The sequence below is a fragment of the Hypomesus transpacificus genome, chromosome 19, assembly GCF_021917145.1.
Source record: "Hypomesus transpacificus isolate Combined female chromosome 19, fHypTra1, whole genome shotgun sequence".
Lineage (NCBI taxonomy): Eukaryota > Metazoa > Chordata > Actinopteri > Osmeriformes > Osmeridae > Hypomesus > Hypomesus transpacificus.
The window spans coordinates 4,611,109-4,635,354 of record NC_061078.1 but is presented as its reverse complement, the minus strand read 5'-3'; the positions used below and the strand labels follow the sequence as shown (position 1 = coordinate 4,635,354).

The 24,246-nt window shown below is 46.0% G+C and overlaps 1 protein-coding gene across 4 annotated transcripts; it reads right to left on the bottom strand.

Moving 5' to 3' along the window:
• Positions 1–5: 5 nt before the first annotated feature.
• On the bottom strand, positions 6–24,134 carry LOC124482263 (granule associated Rac and RHOG effector protein 1-like). 4 transcript variants are annotated; one of them, XM_047042753.1, is made up of 15 exons: positions 24,049–24,134; positions 15,450–15,779; positions 14,264–15,134; positions 9,589–9,801; positions 8,679–8,819; positions 8,468–8,563; positions 8,156–8,317; positions 7,487–7,645; positions 5,904–6,001; positions 5,480–5,605; positions 4,086–5,218; positions 2,949–3,114; positions 2,527–2,664; positions 2,190–2,268; positions 6–2,029 (listed from the first exon to the last, which is right to left on the bottom strand). In XM_047042753.1, exons 3-15 carry the CDS (start codon positions 14,762–14,764, stop codon positions 1,709–1,711), a joined length of 3,333 nt encoding a protein of 1,110 aa, XP_046898709.1. In that variant the 5' UTR covers positions 14,765–15,134; positions 15,450–15,779; positions 24,049–24,134; the 3' UTR covers positions 6–1,708. The 4 variants fall into 4 exon arrangements, with proteins under 4 accessions (XP_046898709.1, XP_046898708.1, XP_046898710.1 ...); XM_047042752.1 differs by having other exon boundaries at positions 14,264–15,779; XM_047042754.1 differs by lacking the exon at positions 24,049–24,134 and adding an exon at positions 23,466–24,026 and having other exon boundaries at positions 14,264–15,779.
• Positions 24,135–24,246: the final 112 nt, after the last annotated feature.

The window sequence follows — 24,246 nt, the reverse complement described above, 5'->3', positions numbered from 1 at the left end:
CATAATTAAATTGCTAGTCATTTTTATTCTTTTTTTGTTTGTTTGTTTTTGCATTGCTGGTACACTTGGAAAGATTCAGTTGCCAGCTCAAGAGAACAATAAGCAACATAAGCCAAGCAATCACCCTTCATATCTTCTATCAGGGTACTTTTTTTCTTTTTTTTTTGTAGAAGCCACTAGTAAACCATTTGACACAGCTGAGAAATGCTAACAGTTACAGTCCAAGGTCTTTAAAGATGTCTTTAAAAAAGGCTGCAACAGTTCGGGAGATAACACAGACAAAAAGCAACAAACCCTATATTTTGATTGTGCAAAGCACAGAACTATAAAAAGATATATATTTATATGTATATACAGCAAACGATTCTCTGTAAACATGGTAAGTATGTTAGTTTTCAGAAAACATGGTGTCATTTCATAAATACAGGCAACATTGGCATCCGCAAACATCACAAAAAGTTAACATTCTGGGCATTTAAATACAGCCCATAGCCATAGAAACTGAATAAACATGGGCTCAAAATACCCTAATCACACAATGTTTTAGTGTTTATAATGGCATATTTGGTAACCTTTATAGATATATGGTGTAGATTAACTCTGTAGTAAAGAAAAATGTGCTTTTCACATCTTGGGAAAAAATAATGTTTTATGTAATATGCCTATATTATACTAAGATACAGTAATGGTATGTAATAACGTGTAAGAAAATACAAAAATAAGATTAATACTGTCAATATTTGTACAAGAAAAATATTGTATTTCAAAGAAACAAGAGTTAGCAAGGTTTTGGAGTTAGTGTCATTCTGAAGCAAACTGCCAATCAATGAAAAAAAAGAAATGAATGTGCTTCTGATCATAAAGACTCTACACTAGGGCACGTCACTTTCCTTGTGATCAATAATCTCAGATCATTAGTCATCTCTCAAGCACCATTCATCTTCTGAACAACGCTTTGGTTGGAAAATTATTCTGCAAGTGCTATTAATACCAACATGGCACATAGTTAGTTATAACTTTTACTCTGTCAGTTGTTGAAAAAGGAGTGTAGTACTCTCAAATTACACACCTCTGCAATGATTATTATATTTATGCTGAGCCTGCTCAAAGCCTCTTAATAAAAAGAAGAAAATTATTTATAATTCAACTTCAGTAATTTACAAGCTATGGAACAGTAGATAGTAGCTGTAGTCCGAGTCATCTTACATGAGATTTGGCAGTTACAACTAAGTAGACACAGTATATAATTATGGGCTAAACTGAAGCACCCCCTTCTGACCCCAATGACCCTCCCCCTTACATGTTTTCAGCTGCAGAAGCAAAGTGGGTGATGACTGTGTCTCTCAAGCTCTCATCTGAGGAGAACACTGCAGGGAACTGATCAGCCATAGACACGACTGCTGGACTAAACACTGTCAGCATGAAACATGCATTGCTCACAGCTTACATGGCAGTTTACAACATGTCTGTTTTCAAATGGAAACTTCTGAACTTGAAAACTTGAAAAAGAACTTGAAAAATACTTATAAAATGTCAAGCCATTGAGTATTACAATTAAATTTAGCCTTAGTAGAACAAATATTACCGTCTCCGATTTACAGGCGCTTTCGTTACCAACGGTCGCAGCTTTGATGTTAGCTCAGCAAATGCAGCCACAGGTATTTTTACCGGCCCGCCGCACCGTCACCTTGGGGGTCGTTGGGTCACATCAGTACTGGTGCAGGTAGGAGGGCCTGTGCTCGTGTTTGAGGGGGAAGGATTTGAAGCCCTTGCTGATGGGTTTGTGCTGTTGCTGCTGTTGCTGCTGCTGCTGCTGCTGGGTGTAGGGGAAGCCGGAGGAGATGCCTGTGGAGGGGGAGCAGTCGCCGGCAGTGGACCACACTGGAGACTGTAACATCTGCATGGAGTCGCCCCACTGGGAGGAGGGGATGTTCATCTGGTACAAGGAAGAGCTTGGATTGGGCATGGTGTTGGTGTGGGCCGAGTGTTGCCAGGGCGCCTTTGGTGGCCAGGTCTTTGTCTTGCTGTCCTGTAGAGTCACAGAGGGCCGGTTAGAGGAACAACCTTCCAACACCCATGTATTGTATGTACATGTATTTGTAAAGGTAGACTTATCAATTCTAAAAAGTAATCTAGAAGCCGCAGGTTGTTAACATCCTAAGTCCAACTGTTACACAGAGACTGGTTACCTGGTTGTTTTCATCTCCCAGGTGATGGAGGGGAGGGGAGGGGAGCGTGCACACGTCCTGCTCCCCACAGCTGTGCTTTCTGTAGGTGGAGCACACGCAATGACTTCAACCAACATCACAGTATCTGAGATTTTATTTGATGAACCATAACATTCAAATTTGTGACTGTGCTATTAGGGAACATGATGACCTGTCATAACACTGTCAATGAAGTATTTGAAGCATCTAAAACACTGAAAACTATTACACGTGTGGTAAATTTGTGTACTTATGATCTTTTACGTCTTTTAACGAGCCTTGATGTAAAATACAGGATGTGTGCAAGGCTGAACTGTACCTTCTTTGTTTAACGGCTGCTACGAGGTCGGGCCCAGAAAACATGGAGAACAGGCTGTCCCCATTGGCTGAGGAGGTCTCATCACTGGAGCTGGCGGAATCCCCCTGATTGGCTGACCAGCTGCTGTTGACCGCCTCCCTATTTACATAGATGGCGTTTGTCAGAACATATTCACAGGCGCCATGGTCAACTCGCTGCAGTCTTGTTCTCACCCTTTCACAAGTCAGGCATTGCTAAAAGGCATGTGTGATTCAGAGGCATATGGGCACCAACCATAGCACCCACACTGGGGATTTGGTGGTGTGAATGAGATGATATTAGACATAAACAGTGCCAGGACAGAACACTATAGTCTGTGGACAGATGGGCAGGAAGACATATACAGACTGACAGGCAATCAGAATAGGATAGGACAGACATACCCTTCACTGTAGTACTCTGGGTGTGACCAAGTCCTGTGCTGCTCGTCGGGGAGGGGCCAGTTTCCGCGGGCGTTGCTGGGCCGACGGATGTGCTGCACCTGTCGTTTCTGCTGCATGGCCTGGTTGACCCCGGCGACGTAGCGCGCAAACTCTGGGTCGGACCCGACTGCATGTGAAAGGAGAAAACCCACCATGAGGATTCTGACGCCATCAGCTCTCTGTGGTTTTGTGCCCCAAAGCTCAATCCGTTTATCCAGACTGTCTACCATAGCAGAAACGGCACAATAGCCATAAGTCAGCTCGACACAATAGACCGGCCCGAGTCAATAGAGTCTGCTGCTACTGTAAAAATAGCCAGCGACACATTCTAAATTCAGCACAAATTGTCAAATTCATCACAACCGCTGGGAGGGGAAAACAGCTGCTACAGCGACCTACATTCTTCCTCTAGAGAGGACACCAGAGACCAAAGTTCAGAGTTACTGTCATCCGTCTAGATCACTGAGTAGAATTGAGCAGATACTACTGAACTACAATTAACTCCTGAGGGAACAATAACAATGCGAGATTTCATTTAAGAGATCCTATTTAAAAAACACCCAATAACTACTTGAGCCCAGGATAGATCCCAAGTCAACTGCAGCATCCAGTTTCTGTCAGCTCAGCCTCACAATTCCAAACGCCTCAGTGGCTGCTGGGAATAAGGAAGCACTTATTGGGTACCTCTCCTCACCCGCGAGACAGTGTTAGAAAAAAGGGATCGAAAATGAAAAAGGCAGACTCTGTTCCCCCAGGCTAATGACTACCTGACTAATGACTGCAGTGTTAAAACAGGAAACGGGAGTGTCTCTCCCCTCTCCTTCTCTGTCTTTGGAACAAAACCGCAGAGTCAGCATGGCTGTAGGTCTTCACTGCTGACAGTTCTGTTACACTGAATCCCAAGAGCTCCCAAAAGCTTTCTGCCATCTCACACACACCGTCTCACTCTCACACCGAGTTATATTCACTCATAAACACACTCAAACTCTCACTCACAGTCTCAATCACACTCTGGTTAACGGTTCACATCCATGTTATAGGGAATCACCGAGTCACGTGAAGTGTCTCTCAGTCGCGTCAAACTGAATAGTGACTCACCTGCAGGGTCAAAGGGCAGGGTGTCTCCCAACACTCCAAACACCCCCTCGTTCTGGTCCCTGTTAGGCCAGGTGTTATTGCGGGGTCCCTGGGGCTTCTGGCCCAGCATCTCAGACATGACACTGTCCATGTAGGTGCTGACCAAGCCCAGGCTGTAGAGGTCAGAGCTCAGGTCTGGCAGGCCAGGGGAGCCCCACTGGCCAATGGGCCCCAGAGGGGACAGCCCTCCTGGGGGCCCCTGAGGAGCAGGAGGAGGGGGCTGCTGGCTGGAGCCGCCCAGCCACTTGCTTGGCACTCTCTGCTGGGGCAGGGCCTGGGGCGGGGGCTGCTGATTGGGCAGCTGATTGGGCAGCTGTGGCGGAGGCTGCTGCTGCTGAACCATGGGCTGTAGGAGATGCTGATAGTACTGCAGGGTCTGCTGGGAGGGCTGCTGCTGAGGAGGGGGCTGCTGCTGCTGCTGCTGCTGCTGCTGCTGCTGCTGCTGCTGCTGCTGTTGCTGTTGCTGTTGTTGCTGCTGGGGCTGCTGTTGCTTCTGTGCAGGCTGCTGGGGCGGGGGCTGGCTCTGGGAGGGGGGCTGCAGGGCGCCGTGGGAGACGGCCTGGGCGGTGGGAGTGGCTCCGGAGGGGGGCTTCAGCTCGGCGGCGTTGGCAGACGCCACCGAGTTCCTCCTCTTGACCAGCGGGGAGGCCTGCTGGGACTTGCCCATGTTGAATCCTGAGAGAAAGTCAATGACGTCCTGCATCTCCTGGTCCGTGGGCAGGTTCATGCCCTGGTCGTCCGACACCGAGCCGTTGGCCAGCTGGGGCTGGCCCGGATCGGGGGGCCCGGACAGGCTCCCCATCTGCAGGATGCTCTGCAGCCTCCCGTCAGCCTGGCCCAGACTCTTATGCTTGTCCTCGGCGCTGCCGGCCACCAGCGAGCTGCGAGACGGGGTGCTGGGGATGGAGTAGCTGCCCCCGCTCCCTGCCGAGCTGGAAGAGGCTTTTTTGGTGAACTTGGAAGTGAGTTTGGAGATGGTCTTGGGCAGGCCGCTGGAAGCTTTCGAGCCGTTGCCGGAAGGCAGGTCAGCCTGCGCGCCGTAGTCTGGGATCTCCCGCTGGAGCTGCATCTGAATGGTGGGCAGGGCCTGCTCCCTGCAGGAGGGGAAGAAGATCAACACCACCCTTCAATAACACAGGAAAGATGAAGAGACGGGAAGAAACTAAAGGGATCGTCCTCGGAGCCTAACCTTCCTTGAGTAATAAGAATAAGAATGAGTGCAACAATTTCATAGTCCCATAATTGGTCCAACCCTAACTTCTTGACATTTCTGTCTGGATATGCAAACATCTGCTTCAGCAGAGTCCCCGTTTGTTATGGAATGCGTAGTTGTGTGATGGGCAGCGCACGCTCACTTTCTCTCCTTCCACCTGTTGATGTCGAAGACAGCAGTGTAGAGGACGTCCACCAGCCCCAGGGTCTTCTCTGGGTCCAGACTTCGCTGCAGCAGGGACATGGTGGCCGGATCCTCCTTCAGGCACCTGCATGCGGGACCGGAATTAATAGATTATTTGGAATTAAGACACGCCGCCGCATTCAGGGAACAATGATAATCTCTTTGAACTGTTCTTAGAAAGTAATTAGGCCAGAGGTAGCCTTGCCTCGTCCGGCGTCATTAAGCTACGTTTTGGGTGTAATGTTTTATGATTCAACCACAGTGAGCGGTTACTGGGTGAGTCATGAGGGTAGACTGCAAGCTTAGGCAAGGTCTATGAAAGTGGGACTGTATTATGTGTTCGTATCGAGTTTGGAGGTGAGCCACTTAAGTAAATCACTTACCAAGTGGAGGGCACTTGGACCACCACCCTGGTTCCCTCCAGAGTGATCTGGGGAGCGTAGGCTTCCTTGTTCTCAATCTGTGCCGTGTCAACAACCACCTGTGCACGCACACACACACACACACACAGAGGGAGAGCTGTATCAGCATAGCTACTAATAGAATGCATTTTCCACACCGTGTGTTGCGCTTGTGCAAGCAGTCTTTGAGGGTACATTGGTCTTTTTTATCTTAAGACGGTAAGTCAAAGCAACTAGAGCACTGATATCTTCCACCAGCGTAACACACAGTGTCTCCTTATCTATAACAGTAACACAACATGACTTAGGAAGTAAAAGTGCATTGCTTTTTGACCAGGCAGAGCATGTGGGGACTATCAGTGGAAGCCGATTTGAGAGATTGAAAAAGATCTTGTGTGAGAAAATAAGCAGACTGAAAACAAGCTAGCCTGACATTTACCAATTCTTTGAAAGAGGCTTTACCTAGAGGCCCTCGCACACACAACTGGGTCACCATAAGGGAGGACTCTCTTCCTGTATTACAGGAAGTCGGCCAGCCTATTGTTATTTATAGAGCAGGTGTATCCTCAGGACCTGGGGCTATCGCACAGCTAAGGCCCGTCATGCACACACATACACACACAAAAAAGAGCCCAACAAGGAAGGCGATAGACAATGACCAAAACACAAAAAGAAATAACGTGTTTTTCCTGGAAAGCGTCAACTGGGAGTAATGGTTTTGAAGCAGGACTGTTGTGTAGCTGAGTTGTTATGGTGACTCCCCGTGCTTCTCTGCTCTGATAAGGAGTTCACGTAAAGCCCGACCATCCATCACCCAGGTTTTTGTTTTACATTCGGCTGCGCTGGCCTGCATGGATGAAGGAGAACACACCCTGGCCTGGGCCCACACAGACACCCCCAGCCAAGCAGACCACACGGGGGGAATAAACACCGGAGCTGCAACTCTGGAAGAACTACTGCCGCTGGGAAGAGCGAGAGGACCGCTTGCGAGATCCACCCGGGCGACCCTGTGCCTCACCCAGACGGAGCAGGAATGTGAGCCTCCTTTGTGTGTCAACACCAGGGTTTGTTTGCGCCCCTCAGCCAGTCAAAAGGAGTCCTACATAGCTTCCCACCTCACAGACAATAGGGCTACATGTTACAAAAGAGACTAGTTCATCCACAGACGAGAGGATGTACCGTAAACAAGGTTGTTTTACAATGCTGTGTGTGGGTTAAATAACACTAACGTTAATGAAGAACCTGCCCTCAGTTCAGCACGCTGACTGTTGACTGAACTATTAACATTCTCATGACCTGTGAGTTTCATGTCAAGTCAGTTTGCCTCACATATCCCAAGTAGTGGACCAATCACACAATGAATATTGTCTAACCGGATTAACAGGTGAAGTCTGTTATGTCTGCTGTATATTATCCAGCCTATGAAAAAAGCTTATTTTTTCCCCCCATCCCCTCTCTCTTCTTGGTAGGTTGGACCATAAAACACCCCCACCAATAACAGTAACATCAACAATTATAGTGGTGCAGTCCACTGAATGTACTGTGTGGCCCGGCCCTGTACTCACCAGCCCCGCCTGGGCAAACAGTAGCTGCACAGCGGTCTTGCAGGCCCCTCTCCAGCTGGAAGGGCACACCTGGTTGAGGACCTCGGTGACGGGGGAGTCGTCTCTGGGAGTCACGCCGTTCTGGCCCACCGCCTCCTTAATGAGCTGCAACATGGTGTGCTGAGGAGACAGAGACAGAGGAGGCTGCCAGTGAGACGGGCTAGCAGGCCGCTGCCGCCGCCGCCGTGGCAACACACGCAGTAACACTGGGACACAGTGACGCATTGTCCTGTTGGCTCCAGAGACCCAAGGCCCTGTTGGGATGAACACTTGGCTTGGGTGTAATCTACACACTGGAAAGATTGCTAGGGACGACCGGATGTGTGAAATCTAGGCTGCACAACATTCGGTTTATACAGTTAGTTGTTCAGGCATACTAGGAAGTCTTTTTTATAAACAGCAGCCTTGCCAAGGCCAAGACGCACATAACTCACCAAGGGTCCAAACAGACATGACCTTCCAAACGACCCCTTGCAACTGACAGGGCAAAATAAAGTACTCTGGCACGAGCGAAGGTCACACAAAACAACATGTGAGGAAACCACCCGTCATTGTGGTAGGTCTGTGTCAGGATGCTTTGAAGTGTGTGTGTGTGTGTGTGTGTGTGTGTGTGGGGGGGGGGGGATGTACCATCTTCAGTTTGAGGTTCTCTGCTGCTGACTCGTTGAAGGACACTCCTTTCAGGAAGTGGGAACCGATCTGAACTGGGATGGTGGGCAGTTCACACTGAATGGGCTGGGAGGTGGTCTGCATCCTGCCGGCCTGCTGGGCCTCAGCCTCGCTGCAGCAGCCCTTCACACACACACACGCAACGCACAGACAATGGACACACAAAAATACACACAAATGGTTTGAGGCAGATCCCCATCATGGTCAGTCAGATCATGTCATGTACCTCTCCTCTACATGTTGTGTCAAGTCAAGCTGGGAGAATCAACCTACCTGCAAAGCTGACTCCACAGATTTGGGACTGAGGTGAAATCCAGCCTTCAGTGCATACTCACTGTGGCCAAGGCTTTCTAGCGCTGCTTTATAAGCCTGGAGGAACAGCAGTAGAGACAGAAGGGTACACATCAGGTCAATGTAACTAGGTCGCCGAGTCACACTTCCAAACACATTGACTTGAAGCAGTGCTGAAGCAGCAGCCTCTCACCTGTAAGGCGCTGTCTGTCTTCATGTTGAGCTCCTTCAGTTGGTGTTCTGGGATGGTGATGTTGTTGGAGCAGAAGAGCTGCTGCACCTGCAGGCCTGCCAGGCAGCCGTCCCGACCCCTCTCCCTCAGCCGCCCTGTCGCCTGGAGCAGCCACGAGCACACACACAGTGTGAAGAAACACAGTTCCTTCAGGTTAACTTACCATAGATGTCATCTATATTCTAGGTATTTATATGTTATGTTATGCCAGGTTGCTTTGCATTGTCTTGTCCTAAGAATTTCAGTGCCCTGTCTGACCCTGTGTTCTGTGCATCTGACAATTAAAGACTTGAACTTGGTCAGAGGAACAGACACACTGGGATTAATATAAGGCAAATAAGAGGCCAGAGAACATTGACTGTAACCGAGTATGCAGAGAGCTTGCCTCCCTCAGTCTGAAATTCACAGCAGAGGCCAAGGCCCATACCACACCACAGCACAGCACATTCCATCAGGATCTCCAGGCCTTGTCCCTCCAGGGCCCAACCACTCCACATGCCAGAGCTTAGCAGATCAATCGGGTCACTATTCTCCATTCTGGCTCACTGTACATAACAAAGCTCAAAATGGGCCAGAGGGACTGATTAGCTTTGGGATTAGCTCGCTCCCCTCACAAAATGGCCTCCATCCTCCATTCCAGGAGCTGGGATTTTAGGATGGTCGTGTAGCATGGCACCACAGGTCCATATACACAAGCTTTATTAAGAGGAAATAGGAAATTGTGGCTGGGTGAGATTTGCAGCCAACGGCATTTCTCTGGAATGTAGAACAGACAGGGCTTTTCACCTCCAAGACACCAACCCCCATTTCCCCAGCAGCCAGACCAGGAAACTCTGGGGGCTCCTGGGGGGTAAGTTGCCCCTCTGCATACCTCTGCTGCACCCTTCCATGAGCGAGAGGCCTCCTCCAGTTCAGTGAGGGGCCCAGGGCCCGTGCTCTGGGAGCGGGCGTTGGTGCGCCGCTCTTGGGCCTGGGCCAGGGCCTCTGCCAGGCAGGACTGGGCCACGGGCTGGACCTTCTGCAGGGCCTGGGACAGGAACTGGAAATGAACCTGCATCACAGTCAGGAAGCAGCGGCCCAGCACCTGGAAAACATTAAACACCACCCATCAGTACGACATCATCATTATCAGAGGGAAAAAAAAGTAAGAGTCAATATCCAATTACACTCTCAAATTCTATTTCCAAAGGGACTTGAGAAAAGGATAGGAAAATAATTCTCACATTAAGGTTTATATATTGATATTAATATATAGGTATTAATTAATGTCCTACACAGGCACATACTGAACTGAAGAAATTTGAATTATATTTTCTGTAACAAACTGGAAAGTATGTAGCCACAATGCGTCTCAATATGACAAGCTCTTTGACTTCTCAAAAAACACATGGCTGTGAGCCAAGAGATGACAACTTAGCTCAGGCATTTCAAATTTTTATAAGTGAGGTGCTGTCGCCATTAACGTCTGCTTCGGTGACTTTGCCGTTTGTCCCAAAATAGCCCAACTCTTCACCTACGATTTTTTCTATTCATCATAATAAGATGTTCAACCCAGAATCAAATGCTTCACGTAAATCCACTGCCTTAAGGAAGTTCCCCTTTATAGAAAAAAACGAAGACAGTAGGACATTTGACAAATTAGCCATGAAAATAGAAAAAAGACGTCAATACATTGTGGGATAGCAAATGAGAAACAACCTTCAATGCGTCCAGGAAAATAAACAAGCGCACAACATTATTTTCTGAAGCAAACCTTTTCCAGACATTTCAGAATGGCTACTTCTCTAGGACATAAGTGACAACTAGATGCTGTGTAACCAGGTCTGTATTAAGGCCATGTTATGCTGTTCTCAATTGCACCACCTACTACAACAACAACCCACAATATAAACTTCAGCATCCACAAGCTTAAATAACAGCTACTTCCTTATTAGGGAATGTCATTCCTGCTATAAATCAGAGTCAGGCCCTCGGTTTAAAGAGCTCAAATCAATGCTTGTGATAAAATGAGAACCAAAACAGCTGGCTGTGTGCCTTCAATCCTAGACATTACTGGTCATTGTTGTGCTCATTTTTCCACAGGGCAGCAGGCCAGACTTGTGGGGATCGGGCCTCCCCCTAACGTGCCCAGAGGGTGCGAGAACCATCCGGACTGAGGAGAGGAGCGTTTGTTGCTGTCCAGTTAGCATAAATGAGGGCAACAGGACACCTAAGCGGACAGCTCTGTCGTCACATGGCCGTCTTTTTCAGGTACATGCTGAAAATATCTCTGGGCTGAGTTGTAAAGACAGAAATATGTTGCTCCGGTTCAAAGTAGACAGGAACATCAAGGCCAGGCCATCCTCATTCTTCAACGACACATCATGGAAAACAAGTGGCTGACAGTATGCAGGGCTGAAGCCTGTTAGAGAACAGTGCCTCATTGACATCAGACCAAAACAGAATGTACGGGAATGGGTCAAACATGCAGTACTGGTTGGCGTCTAGGACTTAGCAGGATGTGTGATATGTGGGAAGCTAATGTTGCGTCGCTAATATAGGAACTGTGGTAACACGTCACTCTCTCAAAGGACTGACATAGCAGATACTGACTCAACGATCAGGACTGACAACAATATAAAAAGTCCCCCTTTTCATCCCCATGTCACCACAAGGCAGGCATCGGCTTGTGCTGCAGAGAGCTTTTAGGATAAAAGAGACTGACATGAAGACGAGGCTACAACAACAGATAATTAATCACACATGGGGTAGGCTCCACTGTCCAACATTCTCATGGAAAATATGAGGAGTACGATTGCAGAACAGCCAAGACCTTTGGTCTCATTTAAACCCAAAACACAGACTACTGAGAATAATACAGATCAGAGAAGTTGATGGATACTCAAACAGAAATGTAGCCAAAGTTTTAAGCAACTTTTGAACTGTTACGAAATGTTCCTGGAGAAGCTTTAGAAAACATTTAAATCACATGCCACAATACCCAGTCTTCTAATGCCTGTCCGTAAATTGCTCAATCTCCTCAATAATCTGTATATCCTAGCTATTATAGCATAGTGAGGCCATTTCCAAGGATGACACCACAAGAGGTTATGCTGGTGTCCCGGCCTACATTCACCTCAGACAGCTTAATGTTTCGACACAGTTGAAATGTTTCTCATTTATCAAACTGACCGCAATTTGTCACAAAAAGACACTGCCTTGAGAGTTTAAGCTAATCTGACTACAGGCACCGGGAATGATACGACACAGTGGCAGTAACCCAAGTGCATAACAGGCCAGGTAGGCCTGATAAGACACATGATAGGACCGCATCTGATCAGGTAACCATCAGATGATCCAACAGAGAGGACCGCAGAAGCCAGCAGCTGAATCAGGACTGGGTTCTTTTTCCAAGGTTTTCCGGGCATGCTGCTTGTACAGTCGTCTGCCTGATCAGTGACGATGGCCTCCTGTTTCAGGACTCCTGTCTGGCCACATTTTCTTCCTCTGTGGTTTCGCTCATGAGCTTGGTAGATGTCCTCTAAACCATGACATTTTCATGCATATTTGGCAGCTGAGACTCTTCAAGCAGCCGGAGCACGGCTCAGATAAAATAAGAAGAAAAAAACACTTTGTTTTCCACACTGACTGGACTTTTTGGATTTCTTGGTGGAGGGGGAAAAGAAAAAGAAGAAAAAATTATCCAGCCTCACATTCCAGATTTCCCTAAACTCCAAACGTTTTATTTTTTTTGGTCAAACAGACCAACTTTTTTCTATTTATTTATGTACTTTTGGGAACAGTTGCCAGAGCACATTCTTAAACTGACATTGAAAAAACGTAATCGGTCACGTACACAAATCCTGCTGGTGACATCATCAGTTCAGTCTCAACTCCATGCTGGTTGATTGAGAAATACTAAGATGACAATGGCATAGGCATACACTTGGCTTAGGCTACTTTTGTATTTGAGACTTAAGGGATATTACATTCTGTCTGACATTTTCAGTCACTGAAGAAGGTAGCTTCATGTCCAGGTCCCAGCTTTAATACAATTATTATTGTAGGTCTACTGTCTCTTTAAGCATTCATGTGGCAATTTAGTATATATATATAATCAAATTTGCCAATGTCTTTACAACAAGCAAACGATGATGCTTTAAAAGTTTCAAACAAGTCAAGCCCTTTGATAACAAAGGGATCTTTCATTCAACCAAGACAATTCCATCGTAAGTGTCTGAGTGTCTTTTGTATCCAGTTTCATCTTTTCATACACCTTGGCATGGACTGCCAGGTAAAGCAACAGTCTACCTTTCCCCCCTTCAACAAACCCACTATTCATGCCCGACCCAGACAGAAGCTGAGAGAGAGAGAGAGAGAACAGCAAGTGCCAAGCCAGCCCTGAAATCTGGACTTTCACAGAGTTGGGCTTCCTTTAATATTCATGTGTGTGCGCCCGAAACCACAGACAGTCAGTAGTACGAACTGTGGTGCAAAAGTCTTTCCTGTTTTGGGCACAGCCACATCCACAGAGGTACCGCCATCACTAAATATCCAGCCCATTCACAGCTTAGAAGAGCAGCTTGGAACCACTCTCTTCATCCCTGGGAAGAGGAAGCAGAAACCACGAAACGCACCATGCAAAAGGATATTACTGCCCCATGGCTTAACGGCTATCCTAATCATAGGGAAGGATGGCATTTCTTTGGAGCACAATTTGGGAGTGGCACTTCTCTGAAAATCTCTTTTCATCTGCCTGACTTGGTTTGGCACAGATGTGGCAGATGTACAAAGCTGGGCAACAGTGCCAGGGGATGCTAGCCAGTTAATATTCAGTTAACGTTGAACACCACATGGTATGAGCAGAAAGATGGCTCAGAAAAACATCCCTCCATATTTAACAGATCAGCAACAATGCTGGCCTGAAATGATAGAGGAACACGCAGGGTGATTAACGATGGTTCCAGCGTTCCTCTCGGCTTCTCACCTCTCCTCACCGCTTCTCACACCTCTCCCTCAGATCTCAGCACCAGCCCCACATTGGGCGTGAGGGCTTTGTCTGAGCCAAGAGATCCTTTTTTTAAGGAGACATGCACCCTGAAAGAATATGGGCATTTTCATGCATCAGAAACCCACAACATGAAGTCTAAGAAATTTCAAGGATAAAAGGTAGATCTTGAATTTGAGTGTTAAGTGACCAAGACACTGCTTCTCAGGCCAACGATATACCGCAGGCTTATTATAAATTATAACTGGACCCTGTGCACTTCACTTGATTTTATGTTGATGTTCTGTTTTAATGTTGTTTCTATCTTTCATGCTTCTATCCTGTATTCTTTTATTGTAAGGTGACCTTGGATGACTTGAAAGGCACCTCCAAATAAAATGTATTATTTTTATTATTATACATCTAGTGTGTATAAGCATCAAGTGTCAAGAAATATGAAGAGACAGAACGTGGTATTCTTCAGGCAAGTCAATAGTGTGACCTTGTTTGAAGACGTGTAGGTGTCTGAGTATATGCATGATGCGTGTGTGCTGGCGGCCAATCCAGGGGCCAGCCTTACCTCCACATCCTGCAGGCTGAAGTCGTTCTGGTCTTTGAAGTTAGCGGCCCCGGCGCTCAGCTCCATCAGCATCTTGGCTATCTCAGGCTTTATTGCTGCAGTCAGCCGGCTGGCCGCCTCCATGACGTGTTCCTGCACGTCCTTCAGTTGCATAGCTGCTTTGGAATAGTGAGAGTTTCTGAACACGCTGCTAAACAGGTCCGTGAGGAAGGCGCTGGCCCGACAGAACACATTGAGCGCATCCAGATACTTGGAGATGCCCTGCTGGATGTCGGCCACAGCCGTGGTGGCATTGGGAGCGGGGTGGCAGCTGCCAGGCATGGCCACCCCAGGGGGCATGGGAGAAGGGGCCGAGCAGGTGGAGGCCAGGGGGGCGCTGAGGGTCCGGCTCAGCTCAGGCATCTGGTACTGCTGGTGCTGCTGCACTTTCTGCTTGGACCCGCCGAGCAAAAAGCGCCGCTTGTAGTCCATTTTACTTTCCTGTGCGCTGCAACAATACATAAGTGGCGGGCCGCCTCAGGAAACTCCTGTTTTTGCCAGCCACTAAGCTCGCACTCTCTCAAAAAGAAAACACCACCAAAACAAACGACACAACCCTACAGTCCTGGAACTTTTTCAAGTTATGTAAAAAGACAGCTTAAGGGTTCCATCTGCCAGAGGATCATCTCATTGTGCCTTGTACAGGAGCTGCTGAGAGACAACTGGGAGGGGAGGGGCGGCGGCTTCAAGACCTGCTCGTCCAATGGCTAATGTTGACGTGCAGCCCTGCTGCAGCTCACGATGGAACAGTCCTAGCAAACGAAACCGGCAAATATGATGCAACTTTAAGTTCCGGTTTTTCAGCTTCACAAAGGAGTCAAGGGTCGATGAGCTACCAAGTGGGAGAAAAATAGACACTTCAGCTGACTCTCATTCAAAGTAGAGCCGCAGCCCAGAAGTTTCAAAGTGCATTACTTATCCTTCAAATGGAAGCAAAAAATGGTATCCTCCTTTGTATAAGAGATCAAGTATATACATATAGTTCTTCTTCACACATATATATATATATATAAATAAGTTTACTAGCACACACACACTACTAATAAAAATAGAAAATCTTTTTTTAAAAGCTGTAAGCAAAACAAAATGAAGTTTTGGAAAAATGCAACACTGTTCAACAGCAAGTAAAATAAAATGAACTACTAACGGGCTCCAGGGACTGCGGGGGCTTTGCGCTTCCCTCCGCGTGAGTGTGTGTGAGGTCGAGGGCCGACAGAACCGGTCCGTCAAAAGTCCTCTTCAGTGAGACTGTGTGTGTTTGTGTGGGGAGGGGTGGGGGAGGGGGGGACACGTTGTGGAGGCCAGCTGATAGTTCTGGGCTGGGAAACGGTGAGGGCCTCCTCCTCGTTTCCTTCGGCTGGCTGAGGTAGTTATTAGTCACCGCGGAAACAAATGTGCTTCCAGGTCTCGCTTTCTCCACAGACGCAGATCAGAGCGACAAAGCACAAATGTATCTGTAAGGCCTCTAGGTCATTTCCTAAGAGAGGAAGAGGAGAGACAGAAGGAAATGTTATCATGACATCAGAAGGATGGGCTTTGTTTCATGAAAAGTTGTCCCTCTTTTGAAATCATACAAAAATCCTAAGCTTGCAAATAATTACACCTTTAACAATTGCACTAAACAGGACAAATCAATCTTTTCATTTATTATCAATCCAAATCCAACAAGAATGTCACAGACACAAATGTAGTGAAGTACAGATCTGGTCAAATGTACACTTTAGAAAAGCCTGAGAAAGAATACACACAACACACACAGATTCGCGAGGAGAACCCGACCCCCAAAAAATCTATCTGTAAGCTAGTAGTCATAGTTGGTAAACAATGGCTATCTGTCCTAATGGAATACAAGCAGTAGGAGTAACACTATTCCCATTCAAGACTTTAGTATGACAGTGTTTCCCACAGATTAGAAATCTAATTGTGGCGGGGAGGGGTGGGGGTTGTCAGACCGGGGGGGGGGGGGGGGGGGGGGGGGGGGGGGTCGTGTCGTAATAATTCCTTCGTTAATAATTCGTTACACAGTTAATTTGTTAATAATTTGTTACATTAAATATTAATCCAAAATGATTCACACCTTCACAAATTAACAACAACTAACATCATTTCTGCATTATGCATGTAGCAACGCTAGTGGTAAACAACTATTTAACTGGTTGGCTCCATGACGCCGAGTAAGTAGCTAGCTCTTGAGACTTCTCACCAAAAGAACGAAGGGGAAACTTCGAGTACTGTAAGTCGCTCTGGATAAGAGCGTCTGCTAAATGACTAAATGTAAATGTGAGTAAGGTACTTAGCGAAAAGTAGCCTCAACTTTCCTCGACTTTTAGCTACGGCACTAATGCTGAAGGCTCGCTGATATCTGTCGGTCTTACTAGAACGGCATGTGTATGCATTGTTGCTAACGTGTGCTGACGTAGTGACTGTGTGCATATGTGGGAAAGACGCATGAGTGACAGAGAGACGGAGGGAGAGCAGGGGAAAGGAAATGCAGCTGAACGAATACGCTGCGTGTTTGAACCTAAATAGCGATTAAAAAAAAATGTTTTACGAAACGCAATGTGTGGCGGCCGGTGTTGATTCTGTGGCGCACCGCCACAAATTAGTCTGTGTGTGGGAAACACTGGTATGAGATGCCCATACCATGTTGTTACCCTGCTTTGGTAGCTCTGTGTCACTAACGCAAATGAGTTTAATCCTATTTGCATGGTTTAAGCAAGCACCACCTTGTATGTGAGCAATGACGATAACAAAAATAAATGGATAGAAATCCAGGGATTTGACACTTACTGAATAGAAAATATGGCGCGTATGCCTAACCTAATGGTAGCTTAGAAAACAAATGGAGCCAAGTGGCATCCTGGGTAATACCAGCGTGAAGGCTATATTCCAAAGCAGCCCCCTGACAATACCACACAATGAATAAGATGCTCAAAGTCAGCCCCAAAAAGTTATCAAAGTAGACACAATCACATGTTTTCCCCCCACTGTGTGAAACACTGTTATTGACCAGATCCATGTTAAATACCAGTGTTTTGATGAGGACCATCCCATGGCCACAGGAAATAAAAACAAGGCTCATCTTTTCCTCAGGATAACACTGGATACACCCCTGTCATTGTCACTGGGCACTTCAACAGGACAGCCATTGTACGCCAGCGCTTTATCAACCACACAAACATTCCAACACTGCAACCCTGTTTATCGCCAATGTTCCACTGACCTTCAAACTCCACTTCCTTTCAAAAACAGAGGGGTGCGCCGCCTCTCAGAACACCCCCCGCCCCCCCCTCTCCCCCCCCCCACGTGAAGGGGGTCCTCACATGCGAGCAAGCCCAGCGGTCTACCTCCTCGAGGAGAGAGCACCCGACACCACAGAGAAAGACCTGCCGTCAACCCTTATCCAAAGACAATAAGACAGTACTAAGACACAAGGTTCCAACTTACTGTTAAACTGTCTGCGTACTTCCTGACGCTTTGTCTAGGGGGGGAAAACTTTATTGTTCCTCTGTGAGAGGATGTCAGAGCAGTCCACCTCAAACCTGGTACTTGGGACAGTGGAGGCTAGTGAGTGACTCTGGTTGAGCAGTGCTCCGGTCTGTAAATCCCCTGGATTACAGAGACTGCGGGAGCTGCCAGATGCCCCACAATGGCTGCTGCTTAACCCAGTAAATAGGGATATTAGAGATGGAGTGGTAAACAGGAAACCTGGTTCTGACAACCCAGTCTGACCCAGCAGTCCTGAGTCATGAAACAAAAAAAGTAGTAATCCCCAAAAAGTATATATATATCTGATCTGGTTAAATATCACATTATGGGGAGCCAAACTCTTGATGAATGACTAACTAAAAGGCAGAACTGCCTCGGTGGTACTTTATCATTTTAACCGTGCACTGTAGCCAAGAACTGCATTAAAAGGAGACTGGTCCACACTGTTCTACCCCATGGTGACTTGACTCTCATCCAGTCCAACCATCCAAGAAAGCTTTCCATACATACCTTACAGCTGGAGTTTGTGACAACGTCAATGCTCCAAAACCACTGCCACCTGTGGCCAACCGTGTCCAGTATCAATATTGACGTGACCCGCTTCTCACTACCCCCTGGATGGCCTGCCAGCTTCTTGTTCCAGTGCACAGCGTATTAGAGCTCGCACCCAAACAAACATGTGATAGGATGGTACCCCAGTCCAGTGTGTCTGGCCAAGCGCCAGCCTGGTTTTAATGTCCTTCCTTCAGCAGTGCAGACCAGAGTGCACTCAGGGCTAATGTTACCTCAGCCTCCCCACTCACTGTGCATCTCAGCTGCTGCACTTGGACAGGAAAGAGGTTTAGGTTTCCTGGAGCGAGCTCTCTGTCGCCAGTGACAAAACGACTGAACCGAGTATGATTTACCTGCGTAAAGCTCCAGGCGTTAACATGACAGCACTTAAAAGGACAACTGTAATGTCAAAAATACAGGTGATTCAGGGGAAGGTTCTCTGCTTATCAAGCCTAAGCAGAGCGAGTGTGCTGCTCTTGAACGTCAAGCGAAGTAAAGCTAGCCCGGATGGGACAGCTGCTGGTTATGCTGACAGCTCCTTATCCGTCTGCCACTGTGAAGCAAAGACCGGCCCGACCACAGGCCCTACATTACCCTTCTCATGAAGTCTATTTCAGCCTCCACAGCCAAACAGCTGCCCTGAGCTCCGCAGCACTGTTTTTAGCACTCAAAGGTTCAGTTAAAAAATGTCCTCTCTACATCTGTTGCCAATGAAGCAAAGGAATGCATTCCCCCAGATCGCAGTTCTGTGGATTCAAAATGAGCACACTTCAAAAACAAGTCGGGAAGGTAAACTAAGCCCAACCTTTAAAAAAAATAAAAATAACATACCCTTGGAAATGTCAATCTGTTGCTCCTTTGTAGACTAGGCCTATTTGTATGCCTAGTCCGAGCCTAAGTATGGGGTAAATAAACTTTCAGATGCAGTTTCACATAAATAAATTGCCCAAATCCTCATGAAACTCCTCGCAACAACCAAATGATTAATTCCAATTCTCATTTACAGTCTGTGGTCACAGAGAAATCCGGGTGCAGTTCCGAATCCATCAGAAGATAACTTATGGAGGGATCTGGAGTCAGCAGACAGGTCGAGGGTCAGGCCAAGTGGCAGGACAAGTGCCGCCAGCAACTGTTTGACAGGAGCCGAGCCAGGCTCTGCCTGCCCACAGAACACAAGGAGGGCATTGTGGCTGGCTCCAACCCCTCCATACCAACACACTGAAAAAAGGAAAAAAGAAAACCCTCATGCAGCTGCATGATTCTCAGACAGAAATGGCAGAATATGAGCTGTTATTTATTGTACAACATCATCATCGCCAGAGTCTTTTCTGAGTCTGAAACACCGTCGACAAATAAAACTGCTATGTAAGGCCTAACCTGTAGTATCACAGGAGACGACATAAGGAGCTTATGCAGCAGGCACATATAAATAGCAGACTGCTGAAACAAAGAGTATGCTGGGAGCCAACAGGTCAGTGGCGCCTTGGTAAGCCTAAATTCCAACACCAACAATGCACTTGTTCAGAAACCTAGGGGTTCATTTGTCACACCTCAGGTCACCCCGGCCCCTTATTGTTTGACAGACACTAAGGCTAACCGAGAGAAAGAAAAGAAAATATAGCCAATTATCCATGGGTTTACAAAATGTAGATGTGCTGATGAAGTCCTCGTGAATCTATTAACCGTATACACACAAAGAATAAGGACACATGCAATGCATGTTCAACAGGTAGAATCCCTTCCCCCCCTAAGCATACAAGTCTCAAGACCAAAACCTTGAGAAAGAACTGAAGAAAGTCAGGCTGTGGCAGATCGGATTCTCACCGCTAGTCATGAGTGGAGCACATGGACTCTCTCAGTGTCTGTAACCCACCGCATGGCCCGGAAGACTTGAGTGACCTTCTGACTCAGGCCACCTCCTATTCAGAGCCTGGCGTCTCTTGACTACAGCACCATTCAACTACACACTAAAAACAAGCACAGCTCACATTTCAAAACTCCACACCAGAATCACTGAAAGCACTGCTGGTAGGGCTGGTTGCTAGCTTAGGTGGGTGATTTCTGCAGTATTATTAAGTGAAAAAGTCACAGACTAGGCACAAGCCTTTTAGACAATGTACAGCATATAAAATTGACTCATACTATAAGAGTCTCTACATGTTCTTCTTTTACCACCTTTAATCCCCAAATGGGACTTCCGGGCATGAAAGTAAATCTTACATCAGTTGTGTTCGGGACTGTTTGCAAACCTTTGTGGCTAAAAGTGACAATTAAAATGCTGGGCTAGTCGAAGTGCGGAGGTCACAGATTTTGAGGGTTGCTTGCCAATGGGCTTCTTTATTTTTAGCAAGGACAAAGGTCTGAATTTTATTTTCAGCAACAGGCTTGGAAAGGATATGGGTTTCTAATAGAAAGAGTCCAAAGTCTATAGATAGGCCTAAGCCATAGTTAATTTCAGTGGCAAATCTTAAGCATTAAGCACAATGGCAGCTTGAGAGAACAAAATCAGTCTGCAAATAGCAACTAAAACCCATTGACTGACTATTGCTAGCACGCCTCCCAGAGCTTGTATTTGACAATAGCTCAGCTACCCTAAGTGGTTTCCAAGGAGGCAAAAGGTGAATATATTACTAGGTTGCAATCGTAGGGGACTATGACCCAACAACCTACAAGTCTCTCTGCACACGTTGTTTACTTTAAATTGTAGACGCAATTTAAAAGATCAAAGCCAGTAGACAGCATTTGCTTAACCAACGCCTAACAACACAAACACACACTTGGCAAACTTGTGAATCCATCTGAAAATCCTATAACACAACACACACACAAACCCATTTGAATGCATGAGCAAAGCCACTACTAAAGGTGAACCAGTCATTTCAGATCCCATCTTTAAAGACAAATAGCAACAGGGTAGTTAACAGTCTTAAAAAGTCCACCTCAGCTTCACAAGGGAACCGTCAGTAGCCAACGCAAGATTTATGGTTCATCAGGGCTCAACAGTTATCCTATTACATCTGGAGAATTTGTGAAAAAAGTGGTTCGGATAGGGGAGCAAAGATGAATCTGATTTTACAGAGGCCTATCTTGCAAGCTAGATTCCAGGTGGCTCTTAACAGGTAACATTAGGCTTCATTCCTGCTGCTACACCTGTTTTCCTATGACATCATTGGAAGAGATGATTGCTCCTACTTTCTCAGGACCTGAAGTGAGAGGCACTAACCCTCGAGGGACACCAGACAATCACTCTATAAAAACACAACAAAGAAAAACAAAGCGTCTGCAACATTCCTCAATATGGTGTAGGTAATCAAAGAGCACCGCTTTTCCATGTGGCATTTGCTTAGAGATGGGTGAAAACAAACCTTTGAAACGCTAGACTCAATGTGTTAATCTGGTTTTTGTTACACTCCCATCAAGGATTCCATTGTTATATTTTAACTGAAGAAGGAATAGCCTTTACAAAGCAGTGCAGCTAAACAAAGTCTACAAAAAAAAATAGCTTAATCGCAAGTCTAAACAAAGACAGCCTATGTTACTTTACATCTGCTGATTAAAGGGTGACTCAGTAAAAATAACTGACACCATAAAAACTGGTCCTTGAAGAAGGGTGGTGGTAGAGTGATGAATGAATAGCCATTGCAATACATATGTGACTGTAATCAACAGATAAAGTATTTAAAAACTAGCTCCTTGGAGCAACGTACAACCAAAAAGACCCCAAATCATTGGAGCAAAAAGTTGATATACAACAGCTGTACATAATCCTTAGGGGAAAATATGCTTTGTGAACCCCCCAAAAAGACTCAGCTTGTGATCAAACTTTAACACTATAACTGCTTATTTAATTCTCACCATGTCGGTAAGAGACAGCAATTAAAAACTAAGCTGCAACTTTAGCAATACAAGTACATTTTCCATAGACGCATGCGTGCATTTACCAAAAGTAGTCTACACAGGTATCAATCTAGAACCCACCAGGAAGAAATCTGTTGTATTGTCAACCATACGCGTTTCTCACATGTAGCACAAACTATAAGGGACATTGTAAACGTCCTGATCAAGAGTAAGATGAAATGAGTCACGCGGGCTCTTATGTCTCTTATAAAAACAGAAATCCGTTAAACAAGTTTTGTATCCATTTAATTTCAGACTGGAGAGGCCTAAACAGGATATACATTCCAATAAAGTATGTTTTCTTCTCTTTTTTTGTTGTTGTACTGCAGCAGCTACTTGAAGATGTGCTTTGTGGTTTGAAAGAAGCATACAGGTTGCAATGATACGCAAGCATAGCGATGGCAAAATGATTCCTTATACAAGCCTACTGCTCAAAAATACAATTTAATGCAGTCCCAATTGCTTTTTACTGGCAAGAACACAGTCAAGTAACGATGCAACGGGTAAAATTAGCGAGCTGGATAGATTACTAGCTAATGACCCGGAGGCGTTCATTATTTTTGCAAGCAGAAACTGGGCGTACAGAATCCCCCAGGTTGAATTTACGTTAGGCAACATGCAAGACACCAACTGCATAAGTGTAATGAATCCATAAAATCAAAGGCAGCCGGTTAAAAACCTACCTCGACTCTACCCAGTATGTTGGGAATTATGAATGCACAGACGAACAAGAAACATTTGGTTATCAGCTTGCGAGCTAGCGGCTATTTAGTTATGAATCCGATCACTATTTAGCAGGAAGGTGCAAAGGAATCCCCGCAAGCGCAGTCTGCCAGTTTCATCGAAACTCCATGCAGCTGAAAAGATCATTTGAGTTGATCTACCAAGGTTGTTTTGGTATTTTGTTGGGATACATTTGGTACCTAAACTAATTCTGAACATATTAGCGTTTCTGCACATACGTCTAATAATCAATGCTCGACGATGATGGAAATAAAGGTTTAGGGGCACTCCACTGGAAGTTCCAGAGTGCCCACACCCATGAGCCTATGTTACAGCACTTAATTGACATGTATGCAGACACCCACAAATTGCAGTTAAACTCTCTTGATAATCATATACCGCACACTTTACATTAGCAAAGACTAGCAAAGAAACGGGACACACGGAATGTATGTTATGTTTCTCACTTCCAAAGGACAACAGAATAACGTTTGATAGCTACCATGCCGAAACAGACGACCATCTCCGCAATCCAAAACTCCCGGGATGGCACTGGCACACTATTTCGCATACAACTGATAGCTTTGAATATGGTCTTTTAACGCCGGTAACAAATGTTCCCGGATAATTTTGTTAGCTGGGTACTTACAGTAGTACCTAGAAATAGAGTAAATTAAATGGGTTCAGATTTAACCATGGTTGTTACAACACTGACGTGTGCATAGCCTACACACACTGGTTGACACTAACACGCACCCAACCAAGCAGTTGGGTTAACATTTCTAGCTAGTTCGACTAATCATACAAAATTGAGCCAAGCGACTGATATCTAGCCAACTACTAGCGTACTAATCGACGACAATTAGCATTAGCTAGCGAGCACTTGATAGCAGTCACTACTAGCAAAGCTCTGCGACACGATGTTCAACCCTGACAGAGATACATTTTGTACATTTAACAGCCATGGGTGAATTCTATAGATTAGTATAAATAAACTCTGTCTTTATATACAGTGTTTGTAACGTTATCTAAACTAAAAACAGATAATAATTGTGATAGTCTCAGTGGTTCGCCGCATCGCTTACCAGCTACTAGGCATCCACCCTCTTTGACAGCGAATCCCTGTCTGTGTACATCGGATATGACGTTTTCCATGTAATCAAGGGGGCCCTCTGCGCGCGTGAGATACATTTCATGTTGAAAGTGCCAAGTTTAGCTAAACTATAATCCAACCTACAAAGGAACACACACAACCCTGAAAATAAAATTGTTACTGTGCATGA

Bases quoted from the DNA above. Each gene is read 5' to 3' on its own strand.
- LOC124482263 (XM_047042752.1), bottom strand. From the start codon at position 14,764: ATGTATTGTTGCAGCGCACAGGAAAGTAAAATGGACTACAAGCGGCGC. The intron at 6,002-7,486 runs GTGAGTACAGGG...GTGCGTGCACAG, and splicing joins TGTTTGCCCAGGCGGGGCTG to GTGGTTGTTGACACGGCACA. The intron at 2,269-2,526 runs GTACAGTTCAGC...CTCCACCTACAG, and splicing joins GCAGCCGTTAAACAAAGAAG to AAAGCACAGCTGTGGGGAGC.